Consider the following 22,726-nt stretch of genomic DNA (forward strand, 5'->3'; position numbering starts at 1 on the left):
AGTCCAATTCAGAATTTGACACAATTAAACAGTTTGATATCACATTCCCAATATTTGAATCAAGCCAATCTTGAGTTTATATATATTCCCTTTAAAGAGAAGCTTAATTTTTGTAGCTGTTAGTCTGTTTTTGCTTGTAGAACTGTTGCTTCCATGGGGGTTTCCTCCTTGTTCCTCCATGACCTGTTTCTTCATTAAACTTTACAAGGATATAGCATGAGATCTAACTCTGAAATGACTGCTTGATGTAAACTCTGAAATTTGCTTTACTACTAATATATGGTAGGTAAATGTCAGTGTCATGTTTGGGGCTAATGATATATGATACTATCAAATGTTACAGAATTGCTTCGTTGGTTCCAAGTTTCACCCATGAAGATAATGTGGGTTTTGTACTATTAACATAGAAATAAGCTCAGAATCACGTCCATTATGGGACATAGAATAGCATTCATGTAGTATAGATTTCTTTGTTTAAATATCAAGCTTTGACTTATCTTTGACACCACTCTAAAGTTGCTCTAACAACTGGGTCTGCATCATACTGAAGTCTAAAATGAAGCTATGGGTTTCTTTATATATATATATTAAACTGAGATAGTTTCCATCATCTAATTAAAAAAAAAAGTACACACCAAACACCCCTTTGCCTTTCACTATATATACACTCTTTTGTATTCTTCAATAAATACATACTCAAGGAGTAGTTCATAAGTTCACTCAAACGGAAGAGAAACCAGACCACGAAAAAAGAAATGGGAGTTTTTCTTCTTTCATCACCAGCATTTCTGGTTTTCTTCTCATTTTTCACTTTCTGTCTACTTGTTGACCCTGTATTTGGGATCACCAGGCACTACAAGTTTGATGTATGTATTAATTTGATTGGATTATCAACCAAATATCTGTTTGATTGTGACTTGGTGTACCTTACCCATTTTGTAGGTCAAGTTGCATAATGTGACACGTTTGTGCCATACAAGGAGCATTGTTTCGGTGAATGGACAATTTCCAGGGCCTCGCATTGTAGCAAGGGAGGGAGATCAGCTTCTCATAAAAGTGGTCAATCATGTGCCTAACAATGTTTCTATCCACTGGTATTGAAGATTACTTTGAAAATGACATTATGCAGATATTAAATTTACATGCTGAATAAATGATCTATGCTTAACGTGGGAAGGTCTAAAGTTACATGCTATATATGGTGATGTCTTTTCGAAACAGGCATGGCATTCGACAGCTTCGAAGCGGTTGGGCGGATGGGCCAGCATATGTGACTCAGTGTCCCATACAAACTGGCCAAAGCTACGTTTACAACTTCACCATTATAGGCCAAAGAGGGACTCTCTTCTGGCATGCCCATATATCATGGCTAAGAGCCACTCTTTATGGTCCCATTATCATTCTTCCCAAGCGTGGCATACCTTACCCTTTTTCTAAGCCCTACAAGGAAGTTCCCATTGTCTTCGGTAACGAAATCATCAATGAACCGATCCATTAAGATTCTACATTTATTTTGCTAACTCAAATTGACATGAACCCTTTTATGATAAAATTGCAGGAGAGTGGTTCAATGCAGATCCTGAGGCTGTTATTAGCCAGGCACTACAGACTGGTGGGGGTCCAAATGTCTCTGATGCTTATACCATCAATGGTCTCCCTGGACCACTTTATAACTGCTCAGCCAAAGGTAACAAATAGCTAAAATTTTGTCTTAAGCTTTAGACGTACACACACATGCACACATACATTATAGAGCTATGGGATTCACTTGTGGACTGACAACTTTGACAGATACATTCAAGCTGAAGGTGAAGCCTGGCAAAACTTACCTTCTTCGTTTAGTCAATGCGGCACTCAATGATGAGCTCTTCTTCAGCATGGCAAATCACACACTAACTGTTGTTGATGTTGATGCCGTTTATGTTAAACCATTTAAGACTGAAACACTTCTCATCACCCCTGGTCAAACCACAAATGTGATCCTTAAGACTAAACCAAGCTATCCAAATGCCACTTTCTTCATGACTGCTAGACCATATGTGACAGGCCAAGGAACATTCGATAATTCAACTGTTGCCGGTATTTTAGCATACGAGTCACCACCCAATAGCCTTCATTCGAGCATAATGTTGCCCTTGTTTAAACCAATTCTACCTGCTTTGAATGACACTTCCTTTGCTACAAAATTCGGGAATAAACTCCGTAGCTTGGCCAGTGCACAATATCCTGCCAATGTGCCTCAGAAGGTTGATAAGCATTTTTTCTTCACTGTTGGTCTCGGAACTAGCCCATGCCAGCATAACCAAACCTGCCAAGGACCTAATGGAACCAAGTTCGCAGCTTCAGTGAATAATGTATCGTTTGCAATGCCGACTTCAGCATTACTCCAGGCTCATTTCTTCGGTCAATCTAACGGAGTTTACACCCCTGATTTTCCTAGCACTCCTTTAACTCCATTTAACTATACAGGCTCACCACCTAACAATACTATGGTAAGCAACGGAACAAAGGTAGTAGTGCTTCCTTTTAACACTTCCGTGGAGCTAGTTATGCAGGACACGAGCATTCTTGGAGCCGAAAGCCACCCGCTTCATCTACATGGCTTCAATTTCTTCATCGTCGGCCAAGGTTTTGGCAACTTTGATCCAAATAAGGACCCTGCAAAGTTCAATCTGATTGACCCCGTTGAAAGGAACACTGTTGGTGTGCCATCAGGAGGTTGGGTTGCAATTCGTTTTCTAGCTGACAATCCAGGTAAGTGACATGTTAAACACCAATTAGATTCATCAAATGCTTGCTTTGAGTTGATGATGACCACTGACAACAAGAACCACATGCATGCAGGGGTATGGTTCATGCATTGCCATCTAGAAGTGCAGACCAGCTGGGGCTTGAAGATGGCTTGGATTGTCTTGGATGGTGAACTTCCTACTCAGAAATTGTTGCCTCCACCAGCAGATCTTCCTAAATGTTGATCGATATGACACTTTTATTTTGACCAAAAAGCTGCCTCAACTTTTTGCTTTAATTTCTACCATTTTGATTTAGTGACTATTTTTTTTCTTTTTGGCATTGGCCTATCAATGGTCCAAATTTGTTTTCTTGATTCTCGAGGACTTAAACCAGTAAGCGAGCAATTTATTTTGAAATAAGATCTGCAATTGTCAATACAAAGAAATCACAATAACATACCGGCAATCCTTTTGTTAATTCAATCTTAGCCTACGAAGCATATCTACAATTTTCAACTCTTTCACAGTAAATTTATTGCTTTTTTTTTTCATTAAAATACCATTGCCCTTATTAATCAGCTCAACCTGAATCATACCAACTTAGCTAGTTAACTATAACCATCTCTCAGAAGCTTCGTTAATAATAATAGGATCTAGTCTCATATAAAGACCCACTTTACTATAGAATTTGTTAGTGTTCATTAAAGCTTTCAACTTGACTGAAGTTGTATAACTCTCTCTTAACTTTGCATGAAAAATTCACATTGCAAGGACTTTAATGTCGGCTGTATCTTATCATGAAAGGTCAATATTGAAAATTTGAACTTCGTGGTGAGGTGTGCTGGAAGCTGTGAGTATACACAAACATGCAAATACAGAAAGAATGAAAATTCTGAAGATAGAAAGTTACAATTTTTAAATATAGAAAATTGTTATTGTAATTCCAAATTAACGTAGGATTTTTAGTGAGTTAGGCAAGGTGTTTTGAGCTATAAGACTTTTCTCTCAAAGAAAATTAGCAAATCCACGAGCTTCCACCTCTATCCGATCTCACAATTTTATTTGTTTCTCTCACTTATAATCCTTATTTACTAAGACATGCAATCCAAGAAGATATGTGTTAACATTATCCTTATAACACCCATAATCAATTCGGTCGTTGGGTCTGAGCTACGAGATATTACAATTACTGAATGAGTAAATTTAAATCATTATGCAACATTCAATCTTGAGCATTTATCATTTAAAAGTCTTCATAAATCAGTCTTTCAATTACTCCAAAACTCTATTAAATAAATATGATATTTATCTCTAAAAAATAACATTTTAATCACTAAAAGATAATAAAATTTTCATATCTAATCACTTTAAGCAATTCAGTTGAGAGTCTTAGCACGCTTCTCCCCAACCTTTAAATAAGAGAATAATAACTTTCAGCGCACTTAAACCCACGTTTTCCTGCACTAGCACAATATCTATGTCAATCGAGCTAAGACTCAATCGACAGGTCTTTTAGGATTTTTAAATAAATTAGAAAAAAAATTAAGTCAAATTAAATCAAAATCAAAAGGTTTTTTTTTATTTTTAGATTTTGATACATATCAATCTTTTTTGTAATTTTGCATTGTATTTCAATGATTTTTCTTCACTTATTAATTGTACTTTAGAATAAATAGATAAAATATATTTTTATTAAGTATTTATTATTTTTGGAATTTTCCATCAAGATTATATAATATAAGCCAAAATTGTATATTTTAATAGAGAATGATAATTACATTTAAAAGTTATAACTAAAACAAAAATAATATTATTATTTTTATTAACTTTTCAAAAATATTGTACTTAATTTAAGTTCGGATCACTTCAAGTTATTTGTTTTGATTATTTCGAATTCAAGTTGGATGGGCTCAAGTTGTTGACTTCTCATGATAAAGTCCAGTTGATCGAGTCAAATTTTCAAATTTAAGTCAAAATTGATAGATATATGTCATTAGTATATTAATCTTATGTAAATAGTAATTCATTTGTAATTAGAAGAAATAATAAATTAAAATAATATTTATAATTTTATTTGATGGGACAATTTTTTTTCACTTTTGGTAAATGGGTGGAAAAATATTGTTTCTGGATATAGCCATGGGGAATACGTTGGGGTGGGTATGTTTAATCTTTGCCTTTTTGTGGGAGAAAGAGAGAGTGGTTGGCATGTAAAAGTCTAATTCAGTAATTGACACAATTAAGCAGTTTGTATATTTGACTCAAGCTAATCTTCAGTTTCTATATATATCCCTTAAGAAAGAAGTTTAATTTTTGTAGCTATTAGTCTGCTCTTGCTTGAAGAACAGTCGCTTCCATGGGGGCTTCCTCCTTATTCCACCATGACCTGTTTCTTCATTAAAATTGAAAAGGATATTGCATGAGATCTAACTCTGAAATGACTGCTTGATGTGAACTCTGAAATTTGCTTTACAACTAATACATGGTAGGTAAACGTCAGTGTCATGTTTGGGGCTAATGATATACGACCATGTGCCTAACAATATTTCTATCCAGTGGTATTGAAGTTTACATCGAAAATGACATCATGCAGATATTACATTTACATGTTGAATAAATGATCTATGCTTAATGAGGGAAGGTCTAAAGTTACATGCTATATATGGTGATGTCTTTTTGAGACAGGCATGGCATTCGACAGCTTCGAAGCGGTTGGGCGGATGGGCCAGCATATGTGACTCAGTGTCCCATACTAACTGGCCAAAGCTACGTTTACAACTTCACCATTATAGGCCAAAGAGGGACTCTCTTCTGGCATGCCCATATATCATGGCTAAGAGCCACTCTTTATGGTCCCATTATCATTCTTCACAAGCGTGGCATACCTTACCCTTTTGCTAAGCCTTACAAGGAAGTTCCCATTGTCTTCGGTAACGAAATCATCAATGAACCGATCCATTAAGATTCTACATTTATTTTGATAACTCAAATTGACATGAACCCCTTTATGATAAAATTGCAGGAGAGTGGTTCAATTCAGATCCTGAGGCTGTAATTAGCCAGGCACTCCAGACTGGTGGGGGTCCAAATGTCTCTGATGCTTATACCATCAATGGTCTCCCCGGACCACTTTATAACTGCTCAGCCAAAGGTAATAAATAGCTAAAATTTTGTCTTAAGCTTTAGACATACACACACATGCACACATACATTATAGAGCTATGGGATTCACTTGTGGACTGACAACTTTGACAGATACATTCAAGCTGAAGGTGAAGCCTGGCAAAACTTACCTTCTGCGTTTAGTCAATGCGGCACTCAATGACGAGCTCTTCTTCAGCATAGCAAATCACACACTAACTGTTGTTGATGTTGATGCCGTTTATGTTAAACCATTCAAGACTGAAACTCTTCTCATCACCCCTGGTCAGACCACAAATGTGATCCTTAAGACCAAACCAAGCTATCCAAATGCCACTTTTTTCATGACGGCTAGACCATATGTGACAGGCCAAGGAACATTCGATAATTCAACTGTTGCCGGTATTTTAGAATACGAGTCACCACCCAATAGCCTTCATTCAAGCATAATGTTGCCCTTGTTTAAACCAATTCTACCTGCTTTGAACGACACTTCCTTTGCTACAAAATTCGGGAGTAAACTCCGTAGCTTGGCCAGTGCACAATATCCTGCCAATGTGCCTCAGAAGGTTGATAAGCATTTTTTCTTCACTGTTGGTCTCGGAACCAGCCCATGCCAGCATAACCAAACCTGCCAAGGACCTAATGGAACCAAGTTCTCAGCTTCAGTGAATAATGTATCGTTTGCAATGCCAACTTCAGCATTACTCCAGGCTCATTTCTTCGGCCAATCTAACGGAGTTTACACCCCTGATTTTCCTAGCACTCCTATAACTCCATTTAACTATACAGGCTCACCACCTAACAATACTACGGTAAGCAACGGAACAAAGGTAGTAGTGCTTCCTTTTAACACTTCCGTGGAGCTAGTTATGCAGGACACGAGCATTCTTGGAGCCGAAAGCCACCCTCTTCATCTACATGGCTTCAATTTCTTCATCGTCGGCCAAGGTTTTGGCAACTTTGATCCAAATAAGGACCCTGCAAAGTTCAATCTGATTGACCCGTCAGGAGGTTGGGTTGCAATTCGTTTTCTAGCTGACAATCCAGGTAAGTGACATGTTAAACACCAATTAGATTCATCAAATGCTTGCTTTGAGTTGATGATGACGATTGACAACAAGAATCACATGTTTGCAGGGGTATGGTTCATGCATTGCCATCTAGAAGTGCACACCAGCTGGGGCTTGAAGATGGCTTGGATTGTCTTGGATGGTGAACTTCCTACTCAGAAATTGTTGCCTCCACCAGCAGATCTTCCTAAATGTTGATCGATATGACACTTCTTGTGTTCATTTTGGCCGAAAACCTGCCTGAACCTTTTTTTTTTTTTAAATTTCAGCCATTTTGATTTGTTGACTTTTTTATTTTATTTTTTTGGCATTGGCCTATCAATGGTCCAAATTTGTTTTCTTGATTCTTGCGAAGTTAGGACAGTAAGCAAGCAATTTATTTTGTAACAAGCCTCAGAAGCATATCTGTACAATTTGCAACTCCTCCATACTAAATTTATTGCATTATTTTCATTAAAATACCATTTCCCTGACTGATCAGCTCAACCTTAATCATCTTTTAGAATCTTCGTTAATAACAATAATATGCTGTGGTCTCATAAAAAACCCACTTTATTATAGAATTTGTCCATGCATTTTTACAGGTTTCCAAGTAATCTCATATATTGATTACATTAAAATTTAATACTGTTTAGTAAAGCATTCAACTTAGCTGAAGTTGTTAACACTTTTTCCAAGCTTTGCAAGAATTCTGAGCATAGGAAGTTGTAACGAAGTTCAAAATTAATCTATCTCAGCGTAGCCTTACTTGAATTCCACTGTTAAATCTCACAATATAATAATTTAAGTCTAACTTATTTTAATCCATGAATAATTGCAGCATTTTTCAAGTGTCGTAACATTTTCAAAATATATATAGTGTTTCAATAGTTGTAACAAAAGTTGCAAGTAAATTAGTTATGTCTCTGAAATTCAAAAATTATACCACTTTATTATTAACAAATAGTCATAATTATTCAAGTAAACATCTCGAGGTTCATTTGCACACTATAATATTGTTGGAACATTTTCAAATATTTATAGTATCCCAATAACTATAAATGAATGGGTGTAATTAATCAAAAGATAAAACTTTTGGTCATTGGTCAAAAGTTATATTATTTGATTTTTTAAAAAGAATTATAACTATTCAAAAAATATTATTTGAATAGTTACAAAATTAAATGAATAATTATTATTATTATTTATTTATTCATAAAGACATATATTGAAAGATGTCTCTATGAAGAGACATGAAAATTCCTATAAATAGGAATGAGATTTCATTTGGAAATCATATCAACAAATTCTAATATTATTTCTTTTCTTCCTTCATTTTCTAATATTATTAGATTATTCTATAAAGTATTACTGCAGAAATTTTTTGTAGAAATTGAGTTTTTTGTTATACATTGCTCAGTGCATAGTGGACTATTCTCGTCAGTGCAAAACGCAAATAGTCATTGGCTTCATTGTATCCTCGAGGTTAATTTGCTTGGAACTCATTTGCACACTGAAGATAAGTGGGGGCGAATATAACCTTAAAGATAGTGGCTTGATACACGCCTTGGAGCCTTGTCCTATTTCTTCTTTTTCTTTTCGAGTTCCGATCGTGTGTTCGAGATTTTCCTTACCGGAGTTTTGAAATAACAATTTTAAGGTTATATTTCATTATGACTACCACAACACATGAAAGTGGAACATTAAGGGAGTTGGCTTCCAACTTTGTTAAACTTGATCGGTTTGATGGTGGCAATTTTCGACGATGGCAGAAAAAGATGCACTTCTTATTATCAATTTTAAAGATTGCTTATGTTTTGGATACTCCAAGACCTGAAGAGAATGAAAACGAATCTGTTGCTGCAACCCGAGGAAGACAAGGGACAATGCTGACTACCTGTGCATGGGCCACATATTGAATGGTTTATCTGATGGTTTTTTCGACACCTACCAAAACGAGGTCACCGCTAAAGAATTATGGGACAAATTGGCTGTAAGATACATGGCCGAAGATGTTACAAGTAAGAAATTTCTTGTCAGTCGTTTCAATAATTATCAAATGGTTGATGGTCGTTCTGTTATGGAACAATTTCGTGATATTGAAAAGATGTTGAATCAATTTAAACAATATGATATGAAAATGGATGAAATGATTGTGGTATCCTCCATAATAGACAAACTTCTTCCATCTTGGAAAGACTTTAAAAGAAGTCTAAAACATAAGAAAGAGGAAATATCTCTTAAGGCTTTGGCAAATCATCTTCGTATTGAAGAAGAGTATCGAAAACAAGATCAGAACCTAAATTCTGAAAATGTCAAAGTACATGTTACGGAGGAAGTACAAAGTACTAAACCATTCAAGAGAAAGTTCAAACGGACTGATAGAGCACCTAAGTTCAAAAAGAAACAAAAGGGCTCATGCTATCATTGTGGAAAGCCGGGACATTTCAAGAATGAATGTCGATTTTTAAAGAAGAAATCATCTTCTAAGGCTGATAATAACGAAAAGTTCGTTGCAATGATATCTGAAATTAATATGGCACAAGATGATAATACATGGTGGATTGATACCGGAGCAACCAAACATGTGTGCAAAGATAAAAGCATGTTCACAAAGTTCACACAATGTGAAAATGACAATGTCTTGTACATGGAAAATTCTTCCACCGCAGCAATTAAAGGCAAAGGGTTTGTTGAACTACAATTCACTTCTGGAAAAAATTTAACCTTAAATGATGTATATTATGTATCAGAAGTTAGGAAGAATTTAGTGTTTGGAAGTTTGTTGAATAAATTTGGTTTCAAACTTGTTTTTGAGGCAGATAAGTTTATTTTGTCTAAGGGAGGAATTTTTGTGGGGAAAGGGTATATGTATGAGAGCATGTTCAAACTCAATATTATTAATAAGAATAAAAATACTATTTCTGCTTATATGGTTGAATCTTTTTGTTTGTGGCATTATAAATTAGGTCATTTGAATTATAGAAAATTGAATGACATGTACAAATTAGATTTAATTCCTGTTTTTAATAATAATATTGAAAAATGCAATACATGTATGTTGACTAAAATTACAAGAATCCCTTTCCCTAAGGTTAAAAGGAAAACAAAATTGCTTGATTTGATACATAGTGATTTATGTGACATGCATAATACTCATACATTAGGTGGAAAGAAATATTTTGTTACTTTTATTGATGATTGTTCTAGATATTGTTATGTATATTTATTGCATTCAAAAGATGAAACGCTTGATAAATTTAAAGTTTATAAATCTGAAGTTGAACTTCAGTGTGAATCATTTATCAAGTGCTTAAGATCGGATAAAGGTGGAGAATACTATAATCCAAGTTATTTTGAACTCACTGGAATTGTCCATCAAGTTTCAGCCCCTTACACACCACAACAAAATGGTGTAGCTGAAAGAAAAAATAGAGTCTTGACTGAAATGGTAAATTCAATGTTATCATATTTAGGTCTTGGACAAGGTTTTTGGGGAGAAGCTGTTCTAACAACTTGTCAAATATTGAATAGAGTTCCTAAAAAGGAAACTAAAATAACCCCTATGAACAATGGAAGAAAAGGAAACCAAATCTTAATTATTTGAAGGTTTGGGGTTGTAGAGCTATTGTAAAAGTTCCAACACCTAAACGTAAAAAGTTAGGTGAAAGAGGAATTAAATGCATATTTATAGGTTATGCACATAATAGCAAGGCATATAGGTTCATGGTAATTGAACCAAATGATTCAATTTCAATTAATACTGTTATTGAATCAAGAGATGCTATTTTTGATGAAAATAGATTTAATTCTATATCAAGACAATTACAACCACAACAATTGATTCATTCTTCAAATGAGAATGAGATTCCATTGAAACAAATTGATAATAATGATGAATCTTGTCAAGAATTAAGAAGAAGTAAGAGGATTAAAAAGGTCAAAGATTTTGGACCAGATTTCATTATGTTTCTTGTAGAAGGAAAAGGTGAAAGTATATGCAATAAGATACATTATTGTTATAATACTGAATCTGATCCTATTACATTTGAAGATGCAGTGAAATCTCAAGACTCTGCTTTTTGGAAAGAAGCAATAAATGATGAGATGGATTCAATAATAGGAGATCAAACTTGGATCTTAGTTGATCTTCCACCAGGTTCCAAACCAATAGGTTGTAAATGGATCTTCAAAAAGAAAATGAAGGTTGATGGAACCATTGATAAATTTAAAGCAAGGTTGGTAGCAAAAGGTTTTACACAAAGATAAGGTATTGATTACTTTGATACCTATGCTCTAGTAGCAAGAATTGCTACAATTAGACTCTTAATATCACTTACCTCTATATATAATTTGGTTGTTCACCAAATGGATGTTAAAATTGCATTTCTAAATGGTGAATTGAAAGAGGAAGTGTACATGGAGCAACCGGAAGGATTTGTTGTTCCAGGACAAGAGCATAAGGTATGTAAGCTTGTTATATCTTTATATGGGCTTAAACAAGCACCAAAACAATGGCACCAAAAGTTTGACAAGGTTGTTTTAGCTAATGGCTATAAAATAAATGAATCTGATAAGTGTATATATAGTAAATTTGAAAATGGAAAATGTGTCCTAATTTGCTTATATGTAGATGACATGCTAATTTTTGGCACGGATTTGGAACAAATAGAAAACACAAAGAAATTCTTGTCAAACAACTTTGTTATGAAGGATATGGGTGTAGCAGATGTTATTCTTGGGATTAAAATAACCCGAGATGAAAGCACTATAGCTTTATCACAATCACATTACATTGAAAATGTGCTTAAAAAGTTTGATCTTTTCAACTGTATACCAGCATCTACACCCATGGATCCTCAATTAAAATTAGTAACTAATGCTAGTAGGAAAAATGATCAATTGAAATATGCAAGTCTAATTGGTTGTCTTATGTATATAATGACTTGTACAATGCCAGATATTGCATATGCTGTTGGAAAATTGAGTAGGTACACAAGTAATCCAAGTAGTTTGCATTTGAATAGAGTACTTAGGTACTTAAAGAAAACTATTAACTATGGGTTGTGTTATAATGGATATCCTCCAGTTTTAGAAGGGTATTCGGATGCTAATTGGATTACAAGTTTGGAAGATCATACATCTACTAGTGGATGGATCTTCATTCTTGGTGAGGGAGTCATTTCTTGGGGTTCCAAGAAACAAACATGTATTACTGATTCCACCATGGCAGCAGAATTTATTGCATTAGCCGCTGCATCTAAAGAAGCAGAATGGTTAAGAAATTTGCTTTATGATATACTTTTATGGCCTAAGCCAATTTCACCTATTTCTATCCGTTGTGATAGTGAGACTACTCTAGCAAAGGCATATAGCCAAGTATATAATGGAAAGTCTAGACACATTGGATTAAGACATAGTTATGTCCGACAATTAATCTCTGATGGAGTGATCACTATTAATTATGTGAGGTCAAGTGAAAATTTGGCAGATCCTTTGACAAAAAGTCTTGCTAGAGATACAGTAAAAATTACCTCAAAAAGGATGGGACTCAAGCTTATTAATTAGAGTCACCCATGATAGAAACTCGACTCAACGCTTGGTATAACGTCAAGTCTTGAGTTCAATGAGACAAAGTACATCATTAGTATGTGACTGTTAGCACTATAAATAAATCCATCCTAAGATTAAAGTGCTAGGTACCCGTAATGATAAGGAAAGGATGAGTAATGTATTCTTAATGGACCCATAACATAAATATGTTAAAGTGTTATAATTACGGGAACACTTTTGATGGGATCCACTTATGTGAGTGGAAGTGTGGCCGCTTCTAGGAGCTCAAGGGCTTGGCTCTGACAGCACTCATGAAACGAGGACATAGACACATGGCCATAATAGTGTCTCTAGATACTATGCATTGACCGATGTTGAAATCATTGTGTGAGATGTGTTCAGTTAATCAAATGGAATAGTTGGTTCAAAGCTTAGTCTACCATGCAATTTCGATTAACTTTAACATGTTTTCACTAAGTGAAGGTTCAATCGTAAGACACCTTTATTTATGCAAATTGATTTCCAAGAATATCAAAATGTAAATATTTTGAAAATGGGGGGATATTGTTGGAACATTTTCAAATATTTATAGTATCCCAATAACTATAAATGAACGGGTGTAATTAATCAAAAGATAAAACTTTTGGTCATTGGTCAAAAGTTATATCATTTGATTTTTTAAAAAGAATTATAACTATTCAAAAAATATTATTTGAATAGTTACAAAATTAAATGAATAATTATTATTTATTTATTCATAAAGACACCTATTAAAAGATGTCTCTATGAAGAGACATGAAAATTCCTATAAATAGGAATGGGATTTCATTTGGAAATCATATCAACAAATTCTAATATTCTTTCTTTTCTTCCTTCATTTTCTAATACTATTAGATTATTCTATAAAGTATTACTGCAGAAATCCTTTGTAGAAATTGAGTTTTTTGTTATACAATGCTCAGTGCATAGTGGACTATTCTCGTTAGTGCAAAACGCAAATAGTCATTGGCTTCATTGTATCCTCGAGGTTAATTTGCTTGAAACTCATTTGCACACCGAAGATAAGTGAGGGCAAATATAACCTTAAAGATAGTGGCTTGATACACGCCTTGGAGCCTTGTCCTATTTCTTCTTTTTCTTTTCGAGTTCCGATCGTGTGTTCGAGATTTTCCTTACCAAAGTTTTGAACTAACAAATATAAGTGGAAGCAAATAGAACCTTAAAAAAGTGACATTGATACTTGATTTCTCATAAGTTTATTTTATCTCCACACACCAATATTAAATACGCTTAGAACAAACTCTTCCCGAATATAAACAACCAATTCCTACGAAAAGTTGAAAACAAATCACTCAAAGATGGAAGATAATAGCACATAAAATGTTTTTCACAGAATGAACTCAATTGTATGCTCTAAGCTTTACACAAATCCCATGAATGGCAATTTATAAGCTTACAAGACTTAACTCTAACTAAGAGATAAGTAGGATAATAATATAATTTACTTATTGGTTTTTCACAGTTTCAATTACCAACAAGATAACCTTTAATTATCATCAAAATAATCTATGATAATAATGAATAATCTTCACTAATCTTAGCTGAAATATTCACTCTTAATCATCCATAATATATGCTTATCATAATCCATATGAAGAGATTTTATCAACAAGGACTTTGTGGTTTTTGTTTCCTTGCTTAACTTAAAGTTTAGTTTTGTCGTGGATTAGTGGTTGAGAATTATCAAACAAATCAAGGTAATTATGTTGTTAAGCATTCTTTTTTTATCAAAAACATTTGTAAGTGTCACGAGGCTAGAACTTTAGTCTAGCAAATCGCGTAGCCTTACGAGAGTTCTTTGTTTATCAGTCTAACTCTCAAAAAGTGAGAATTCTCTTGAAAATTCTCTAAGGCGCCAAAAATAAAATGGAAGCAACCCAAAAGTGAATGAGTAACGAAAAAACTTGGAAAGCCACAAGAAAGTAATGCACACAATGTGTGTGAGTAACCGCTCTCAAATATATTCTTTATCTCAAGAATAAAGTACAATAGGATGATTACAAATGAGGGGGCATCTATTTATAGTTGAGCTCCCCCAGATCCAACGGTTCAAATTGAATTACATCAACAATTGAGGCTACTGCCTATCTACAATATGAGAGTCCTAAGGGATTTAAATTCTATACAGTATTATCCTTTAGGATTTACAATAATTACTCTGGTAATCCTAGTTTTACTAGAGTGTTTCATAGGGCCACCCAAGCTTCAAATAGATGGGTTTCTCTTTGGGTTCTATGAATTGGGCCAATTCAAGCGGGTCAAATGAGCCTCATTTAATTAGTTGACCTCCATTGGACACTCTTTGTGCATTAGTCACAAGCTTTTAGTCACAGGATTTGATTTGCGGCCCCTAACATTCTCCGCTAATCATTCTTACAACACCCTCGTCGCGTTTACAGGATGATATTAGTTCCCAACTAGTCTTTCTGTCATGTAGTTTTGTCCCTCGAAACATTTACCTCAACTTTTATCTCATCCATCGCCTAATTCAAACAGTTTCTCTTTTTGGTACATCTCGTTCGCAAGAGTCCACCACTCTTACTTGCCCCAATTGTGACTTTTTTTGATCGGAATCCTCTTAATCCTTACAAATAGGCTTAAGCTTACCCACATTGAACATTGGGTTACCCTTAAGTATTCCCGCCAACTCCAGTTTGTAATTTTCTTGATTTACTCGCTTTAAAACTCTGAAAGGGCCCCTATGTCTTTGTCAAACCAATGATAAGTTATAACGTAAAACACTAGATAATTGTTTAAGATTTACCTTACTTGTAGAATTTACTTGATTTGACTGTCTAGTTTGCATCACTACTTTTTCCCATAAAGTCTGATGCACAACCCACTTCTCTCATAGGTGGTAGCCCCACTAATAACTTAACAAGCTTCACATTGATTTTTTGCTCCTTTAGCATTTCCAAATGGGTCTCCTTAGCATTCCAATCTAAAAAGTCAATGTTCTTACCATAATGAACATCATCGGCTAGTTGGATTGCCGACAATACCTTGATTCCACCTTTCATGTCTCGACTCACCAACACAACGTATTGTTGTTGTTGAGTATCCAAGATGCATGTACAACCGAAAAAAGGAACCAACAGAGCATTAATCTTGTCAAGGAAACTCAAGCCAAGAACAAAGTCGTAATTATCCAAATGAATTTCCTCAAAGTCTTCCTTGCATTTTCATTGATCGATCTGTAGTTCAACTCCTTGTACCACTTCAGTGGGGTTTGTAACGTGACCATGGATGGGATCAAACTCAGTGCTAGGATGATCAGTGCTACATGGATGCGACATGCTCGTTCGCACTCACCGCACCAATGGTTAACCAATTAGGTAAACAAGGGGAAGAAGATAGTGGTAGAACAAAGGAGAATGAAGTGAAGGTTGGGAATGGTTTCAATTTTTGAAAGAGTTAAGAGATCATAAAGGAGTGCCTATGTGAGTGTGTATGAGTTGTTTGCATGGCCTTTTATAGTGGCAGATAAGCTTGGATACATGTCTTAAGGTTACTGACGAGGAAGTATGATTTGATGCTCTTGGCAGTGACAATACTGTTACGTCCTAAGATGAGACGTTTTAGGATGACTAACAATCAATTACTTTGAGTCTCCACATGGCCCTCACATGGTCTTAGAAGAGTTGTCCCTTTCTAAAGTTCGTTGAGTTGAGGTTCGCAAATTAAGCTCAAAGTTTGCACTGTAGTTAATTCCATTAAGAGACACATGTTTAACTCACTATGAATGCACTTTGAGGTTCATGAGGTACACTATAAGGTCTACGAGACTCGCTACACAAGGTATAACAATATGCAATGCTTATGAATACATTTTCATAAAATAAAGATTTTTTATTTTTTATTTTTTTTATTTTAAGTGATATCATAAAAAAATATTAATTATTAATTCCTATTATGACTATTCAATTATAAATTTAGATTTTTTAGGGTTCTTAGACTCGTGCTTGGGTTCTGTCAAGTTCGGATTTTCTCGGACTTGAAATTTCTCAAACTCAAATCGTTATGGGCTCGGATCGGCACAAGCGAGCTTTCAAACTCGGGCTTGTTTTGCCAGTTCTAGTGAAACTAAAAGAAGGATTTCGAAAATTGTAATGTATTTTTTAAATTAATTTTTATTTTTTAATATAATTTAGACAACTTTTAAAATTCGTTTATAAAGTTTTTTAATTCCAGAATAATTATTTTTTGTGGCTAAAACAAGCAAAAAAAGTTTGTAAGGTCCACTTCCAAGATATTTGGAAGATCCTTGCATTTATACTGTCCATTTATTTCACCACACTCCGTTCTTCCATGGACACCACCAAGTGCATGACTTCATCCTCTTCCCTCACACTCAAAGCCCACATAAAAAATGCAACCATAATCTCCAAGTCTCCAATTCTTCACCGAAAAAGAGATATATTTTGCCTCAATATCAAGATGTATGTATGACATTAACTTTCTTTTTGGTACCTTTTCATTTAAAGTTTCCTATATATATGATCATCTGTTTCCTTATCCATGTTTTGGGGGTTGGTTTTAGCAGCAAGAAACATCCATATGGTTGTCAATATCTGCAAAAGAAGAAAAAACCTTGGAGGACTCACAAAATTTATGTGACAAAAGAGGGAGAAAGTGTTATCAATGGAGCTGGAAAAAAAGGAACCATAGCAGGAGCTGTTGCTCTTATTGTTGGCACTAGTATTGGTTCTGGGATTCTTGCACTCCCACAGAAGGCCTCTCCTGCTGTAAATTGCTTTCAATAGATATTGAGTTTTTTTTTTTACCTTTTGGTGACTGGGTAATTAATGAAGTTTTAAACTTCTTTTTACACTGCAGGGTGTGGTTCCAAGTTCAATATCCTTGGTAGTTTGTTGGGCGTTTTTGCTAATTGAAGCACTTTTACTCATTGAAATAAATGTTGGTTTACAAAGGAAGAGGAAGGAGGGTGAATTGGAGGTCATTTCCATAAGGACAATGGCACAAGAGACACTTGGTGATTGGGGTGGAAATTTGGCCACTGTTACCTATATTTTCTTGGGTTACACTTCAATGATTGCCTATAGTTCCAAGTCTGGAGAGATCCTTTTCCATTTGATCAATCTTCCTGAACCAGCTTCCGGTTTCCTATTCACTGCACTTTTCACATTTCTCATCTCTGTTGGTGGAACACAAGTCACTGATCAAGTGAACCAATGGCTCACTGTTTCCATGATAGGTATAATTTTGGACAAGTTATTTACACCCGAGTCTGAGTATCATAGATAATTCTATCTCGATTAACCATAGGTGGTTGTATGTGAACAGGATTATTAATGGCAATTGAAGTGGTAGCAGTTATGTTAGGAGGATGGTCAGGCCTGGAGGGAAATGGTGATTGGGGGAAAGTTCCAGCAACCATTCCTGTCATGATATTTTCATTGGTATATCATGATGTTGCACCGGGTAAAAGAAACACACTATTGTTTTCAATATGAAGCTTAATATTTTTCCAATCATGGGGTTATGATATCTCTTGGTTATTGCAGTCCTTTGTGCTTATTTAGGCAGTGACCTTACTCGATTAAGGGCTTCGGTTTTGCTTGGCAGCCTTTTTCCCTTGTTGGCATTGCTTGTTTGGGATGCTATTGCACTTGGCATTTCAACACAAACTGACCAAGTTGTTGATCCTGTTGAGCTGCTTATGGGGTATGTCAAATACATAGATTCTACATGTCACAATTGCAAAATCCCCTCGGTAGAAGAATATTATGTTAGGTACATTTTTTACATCTCGAAATGTGGCATCGTAACTCTGTTGTAAATATAAGGAAAAACTTCAACACTAGAACCCAAGTTTTACCCATTTGTAGAGGCAGTTTCAATATCAGGTAGGCCTAGAAGGAAATGAACATTACCCTCATGCATAACTTACATACCAAGGTTAGGGCAGTTAATAATAGCAGCCTAGGTATAATGAACGATCGAACGAGCATATAGTTATATTCAACACTCACTCCAAAAAATAGAATTGGAGCTGAAACCAAAGCCTATATGTTGTAAAAGCCTAAAACTTGAGCATAGATGTTGAACTTTCTCCAATGGGATTCATATAGGATTATTGGGGGATGATTCATATAGTCAGATAAGTTAAGATGAGTTGGTACCCGGAATTTAATGTTTTCACCCCTTGTTTCAGGGTAAAATGGAGTGGAGTTTCATTTATGGTAGAAGCATTTTCACTTCTGGCCGTGGGAACATCAATGACTGGCACTCTCCTCAGTTTCTCAGAGTTCTTTAAGGAGCAGCTTAAGAACCTGTCATGGCATTCTTCTTCGGTACAGGTTGCCCCAACTCTTCATATTTCTGAAAGCAAATACCCTGTATCCGACACTCACGCTGTAAAGACTCTCCCTCTCCCTCTCCCTCTCCCTTTCCCTCCAGCTCTTTTATTTGAACCGAGAGATGTGCAGACGAGAGGTGAAGGGAGAGGTAAACCTCCCCCTCTTAGATTACAACCTGTTTATCACATTCAACTTACTGTATAATTGTTAAAACCATGCAGATAAAGGCATTGGCATTGGATGACCTACAGCAGGAACCAGACAAACTGACAAATTGGTGGGGAAGAAATAAAACCAGGTTCACAGCAATGGCAATGGTGGTCACTCCAACACTAATAGTTTCAACAACAGTTCCAGAAGCATTCTCTGCTGCTACAGATATTGCAGTAAGTTAAAAGTGAAGCCATAAATGAATTAAAGGTGTTAAAGATGTAGAACTTGAAGCACTAAATTTTCATAACTTTGATGCAGGGGGGTTATTGCATGACAATGCTGTATGGAGTTCTTCCACCAGCGATGGCTTGGGCCATGGGGAACAGAGAAGGTGAGGGTTCTAACCAGAAGGGATTAACAATGGCTTGGCCTGCAATTTGTGGAGTTGGATTATTTGCCTGTGGCTTAGTGATGGAGCAAATTTTACAGGATTTATTGGCATTGCAATTCTGAGAAAAAGGATAAACATGTCTGTATTTAACTATTACTCCAGAAACTAAATTAGCAAAAGTTGAGGTTGAGATTAGGAGAGAGACAAAATGAATCCATTAAACAATATTGAGCTGAGATCAAGACTCATCAAGAATTCAGATCAAGTTCCAAGAAATACTAAGAGAAACCATTTCTAGAAGGCACACATTGGAGTTTATTTCAGAACAGGAACATGGCACAAACAAAAATAACAACAAATGATAAAATAATGACATAAAATTGTTCCCAAGCATGAGCTGAGTTTTGGGAATTGATAGAATGTAGTAGAAAATTAAACCATCAGTCTTCATGGAAGACCCCCTAGTTCCTCACAGTTGTCACATTCTTCAAAAGCATCTGTACAACATCATGAGATATCCTTGCAGCTTCGTTTTTCAAGTGATTGATCTTTGCATCTGTTTCCGTCTCGAGCCGCTTCACATTAGCCCCCGAGTATCCGCTACTCTGATAATCCACAAACATGGTTAATGGTTTAGCTCATATTGTAATCAAGGATAACTGGGTCTCGAAGCAAGTCTATCGCCTAGAGTTCAATCACATGATAAGATTTCAGATACCATGGAAATGGCAAAATAGCATCTCACTAAATAAGAATCAGATATTTAAGAACATGAATGAATTCCAGAAAACTTGCAGAAACTATTTAACCGTGTGAGAGATTCAGTAAATGGAAGCCAAGAAAGGGACAGTTGCTCATATCTAAGATTTTCAGCATACTGCAGTTATTGCAACAGGAAAAAGAAATTATGAATTCATACCTCCGCCACCTTCTTCTTGAACTCATACTCTACTTGAGCACGATATTCAGCAATCTCTTTCTCTGCCTCTTCCTTGGCCTGTTTCAGTCTAGCCATTTTTGCTGAAAAAAAGAAACATATGTGAATTGACATCTAGTCCTTCCAAAAAAAAAGGCAACAACTACCTATTAGAACAGCAACCATGGAAGTCAAATCAAGTTCTCTTCCATGTTTCCACAAGTCCATACATGCGCTTGCATGTTTACATAATTACATTGTTTAACCAAGTCTCCTTATCAAGTGAAATCAAGTACGCAAAAAATGTTCTATAAATCTTGAATATATCATCTAAACAAATAAAGGGAATCAACATAGAAACTAACATCTTATTATTCTTGACCTACAATTGCATCAATGAAAACCGTTAAGAAAAATGAATAATTTTTTACAAGCCAAGGTGTGAGAAAAATAAAAATGAGACTAGTGCTAACCATTTCTTGCAGCATTGACAATATGCTGAGCATCTTGTTCCGCAGCTAGCAGCTGTTGAATACCGTTCTGGCCCCTGTTGGCTTCCATATTTGCTGAATTTTGTTACAGTTACTCTGAAATTAAGATTCCTTTTCTTTAGTACTCTAGTAATTGTATAGATTGGAATAAAAACCAGTCACACAATAAACAGAACAAAATCCATCGGAACAGTAGAAGGCCAAGCAATAACTTTAGTTCAATAGTGGTCAACCATGATACGATAATGTTAAGTTTAATTTGCATCAATTAACATATAGCATGTAGTAAGACTAACTCAAGATCAGTATATTTACTACAAATAAAATCAACAAGCATTCATTGAATCAATTTTACTACATTAACATTCACAAGGATTTTAAACCATGCCTCCCCGTCCCCATTGATATCCCCAGCTCAAAAGTCATCAAAATTTCAATTTCCCCTTTCTAGATCCATAGTAAAATTAAAACTCAAAGAGACTACTAAGAATCCAAGGACCTCATTTTCATGTCTAGCATACATTTCAATCTAAGCCAAGTTCACCATCCAAATCCTTTGGTACATCAAACTTCTATGGCTAACATGATTTGATCAGCAAGATAATTTACAACAATGCCACCAACTATGAAAGCCAACTCTATAACTCAATATCAGCAATCTCCTTCAAAAATTCTCAAAAACCCATGAAATCTAGGTCCATAAAAAGGCAGAAAACAATGTACCCACAAAAAAAATCAAAATCCAAGTGAGTTACAACTATCGATAAACAGAATAGTCAGATCAGAGAGGAAAAAATAAAGGTAGAGGATTTAGATTTATATAATTTTCAAATTAAATAAAGATCTTATTTTTAATAATACAATTAAATTGTTCGAGTTAAAAAAAAATAGTGATCTGGACAGTTAAACAATATCAATTATGGAAAATGAGAAAAAATTATTGAAAATATGAAGAAAATGTAAGAAAAAGTAAAGAGAAAGATTGAGAGAGCAAGAGAAGACGTACCAAGAGAATAGGTGTTTTTGTGATTTGAGATTTAACGAGAAATTTAGGGACCAACAATGGCTGCTTATTTAAAAGAGTTTCAAGGGAAAAAAAATTGAAATAATTGAATTCCTCAAATGACCACTCTACCCTTATTTGTCTTTATAAAAAATAATTAAAATAATAAATGTTATTTCTAGAATTTTAAATATGAGTATATCTATAATTCATCAAACACTGTATTTATACATAGGCTGTAGTTTTCAGGTGATCCCTTTTGAAGAGAATGCCACCCGTGGGTGGTTTAAGATGAATGATCCCTTCCATGGTGACACAAGGTATGTGGATAATCGATCACTGAACGATTATTCTGACAGTATAAGACAAAGAATTATTCGTATGTGCTTCTCTAATTGCCTCTCATATTGCCACCTGTCTCAATTGAAGTAGAGTGATAAATCATGAAAAATTTTGTGCATCTATATGTCTGATCAAATTTATATTTGTTTAGTTGCACTCGTCCATTTTTAAACAAATTAAAATAGTTAATTTTTTAAAAAAATTGAAGCATCGTAGAAAATAATTTTTTATTGATAATATATCCAATCAATTTAAAATATAAATCCAATTAATTTGTATATTAACTTTGTTGATGTATACACAAGCATTGACACGTCATCAATTAATTAATTTTTAAATTTAAAAATTATAAAAATATTCTTTAATGTTTTTTATATTTAAAAAATTAATTTACTGTTAACATAACATACATATGAATGTTACGTTAATAAAATTAACAAGCATTAATTTTTTATCTATTTTAGGGCGATTGAAGAACCAAATAAATTATTATACCTATTTAAATATAGATATATGATATGTGTACCATTGAACAAATTCGATGTCTTCTTGCACGGGACACCCGCAAGAAA

The 22,726-nt window shown here is 34.8% G+C and overlaps 4 protein-coding genes across 14 annotated transcripts; 3 read left to right on the forward strand and 1 right to left on the reverse strand.

The window, feature by feature from the left end:
- Nucleotides 1–609: 609 nt before the first annotated feature.
- On the forward strand, nucleotides 610–7,414 carry LOC121225572 (laccase-17). Of its 2 annotated transcripts, none has more exons than XM_041109926.1 (6): nucleotides 610–866; nucleotides 943–1,094; nucleotides 1,222–1,466; nucleotides 1,559–1,687; nucleotides 1,792–2,754; nucleotides 2,845–3,191. In XM_041109926.1, exons 1-6 carry the CDS (start codon nucleotides 756–758, stop codon nucleotides 2,973–2,975), a joined length of 1,731 nt encoding a protein of 576 aa, XP_040965860.1. In that variant the 5' UTR covers nucleotides 610–755; the 3' UTR covers nucleotides 2,976–3,191. The 2 variants fall into 2 exon arrangements, with proteins under 2 accessions (XP_040965860.1, XP_040965861.1); XM_041109927.1 differs by lacking the exon at nucleotides 2,845–3,191 and adding an exon at nucleotides 7,014–7,414 and having other exon boundaries at nucleotides 635–866.
- Nucleotides 4,872–6,931, forward strand: LOC121225055 (laccase-17-like). The gene is made up of 4 exons (XM_041108825.1): nucleotides 4,872–4,888; nucleotides 5,418–5,662; nucleotides 5,755–5,883; nucleotides 5,988–6,931. Exons 1-4 carry the CDS (start codon nucleotides 4,872–4,874, stop codon nucleotides 6,929–6,931), a joined length of 1,335 nt encoding a protein of 444 aa, XP_040964759.1.
- A 9,406-nt stretch (nucleotides 7,415–16,820) lies between the features above and the next one.
- LOC107920601 (tyrosine-specific transport protein) lies at nucleotides 16,821–19,706 on the forward strand. Of its 10 annotated transcripts, none has more exons than XM_041109928.1 (8): nucleotides 16,821–16,977; nucleotides 17,082–17,283; nucleotides 17,375–17,753; nucleotides 17,843–17,980; nucleotides 18,064–18,292; nucleotides 18,714–18,858; nucleotides 19,080–19,244; nucleotides 19,330–19,706. In XM_041109928.1, exons 1-8 carry the CDS (start codon nucleotides 16,847–16,849, stop codon nucleotides 19,522–19,524), a joined length of 1,584 nt encoding a protein of 527 aa, XP_040965862.1. In that variant the 5' UTR covers nucleotides 16,821–16,846; the 3' UTR covers nucleotides 19,525–19,706. The 10 variants fall into 10 exon arrangements, with proteins under 10 accessions (XP_040965862.1, XP_016705878.2, XP_016705880.2 ...); XM_016850389.2 differs by having other exon boundaries at nucleotides 16,827–16,977; nucleotides 17,079–17,283; nucleotides 18,714–18,915; XM_016850391.2 differs by having other exon boundaries at nucleotides 16,828–16,977; nucleotides 17,079–17,283.
- On the reverse strand, nucleotides 19,603–22,038 carry LOC107920602 (V-type proton ATPase subunit G1). The gene is made up of 4 exons (XM_016850397.2): nucleotides 21,816–22,038; nucleotides 20,792–20,905; nucleotides 20,322–20,422; nucleotides 19,603–20,007 (listed from the first exon to the last, which is right to left on the reverse strand). The coding sequence occupies exons 2-4, from the start codon at nucleotides 20,877–20,879 to the stop codon at nucleotides 19,864–19,866; spliced, it is 333 nt and encodes a 110-aa protein (XP_016705886.1). The 5' UTR covers nucleotides 20,880–20,905; nucleotides 21,816–22,038; the 3' UTR covers nucleotides 19,603–19,863.
- Nucleotides 22,039–22,726: the final 688 nt, after the last annotated feature.

Source organism: Gossypium hirsutum, chromosome D13 (assembly GCF_007990345.1).
Source record: "Gossypium hirsutum isolate 1008001.06 chromosome D13, Gossypium_hirsutum_v2.1, whole genome shotgun sequence".
In the NCBI taxonomy this organism is placed as follows: Eukaryota; Viridiplantae; Streptophyta; class Magnoliopsida; order Malvales; family Malvaceae; genus Gossypium; species Gossypium hirsutum.

Excerpts from the sequence above, each read along its gene's own strand:
- LOC121225572 (XM_041109926.1), top strand. The coding sequence starts at position 756 with ATGGGAGTTTTTCTTCTTTCATCACCAGCATTTCTGGTTTTCTTCTCA. Across the intron at positions 1,467-1,558 it reads GGAAGTTCCCATTGTCTTCG|GAGAGTGGTTCAATGCAGAT; the intron begins GTAACGAAATCA and ends ATAAAATTGCAG. Across the intron at positions 2,755-2,844 it reads TTTTCTAGCTGACAATCCAG|GGGTATGGTTCATGCATTGC; the intron begins GTAAGTGACATG and ends ACATGCATGCAG.
- LOC121225055 (XM_041108825.1), top strand. Across the intron at positions 5,663-5,754 it reads GGAAGTTCCCATTGTCTTCG|GAGAGTGGTTCAATTCAGAT; the intron begins GTAACGAAATCA and ends ATAAAATTGCAG. Across the intron at positions 5,884-5,987 it reads TTATAACTGCTCAGCCAAAG|ATACATTCAAGCTGAAGGTG; the intron begins GTAATAAATAGC and ends CAACTTTGACAG.
- LOC107920601 (XM_016850389.2), top strand. The coding sequence starts at position 16,847 with ATGGACACCACCAAGTGCATGACTTCATCCTCTTCCCTCACACTCAAA. Across the intron at positions 17,981-18,063 it reads ATATCATGATGTTGCACCGG|TCCTTTGTGCTTATTTAGGC; the intron begins GTAAAAGAAACA and ends TGGTTATTGCAG. Across the intron at positions 18,293-18,713 it reads GTAGAAGAATATTATGTTAG|GGTAAAATGGAGTGGAGTTT; the intron begins GTACATTTTTTA and ends CCCTTGTTTCAG.
- LOC107920602 (XM_016850397.2), bottom strand. The coding sequence starts at position 20,879 with ATGGAAGCCAACAGGGGCCAGAACGGTATTCAACAGCTGCTAGCTGCG. Across the intron at positions 20,423-20,791 it reads TGTCAATGCTGCAAGAAATG|CAAAAATGGCTAGACTGAAA; the intron begins GTTAGCACTAGT and ends TCTTTTTTTCAG. Across the intron at positions 20,008-20,321 it reads TCAAGAAGAAGGTGGCGGAG|AGTAGCGGATACTCGGGGGC; the intron begins GTATGAATTCAT and ends GTGGATTATCAG.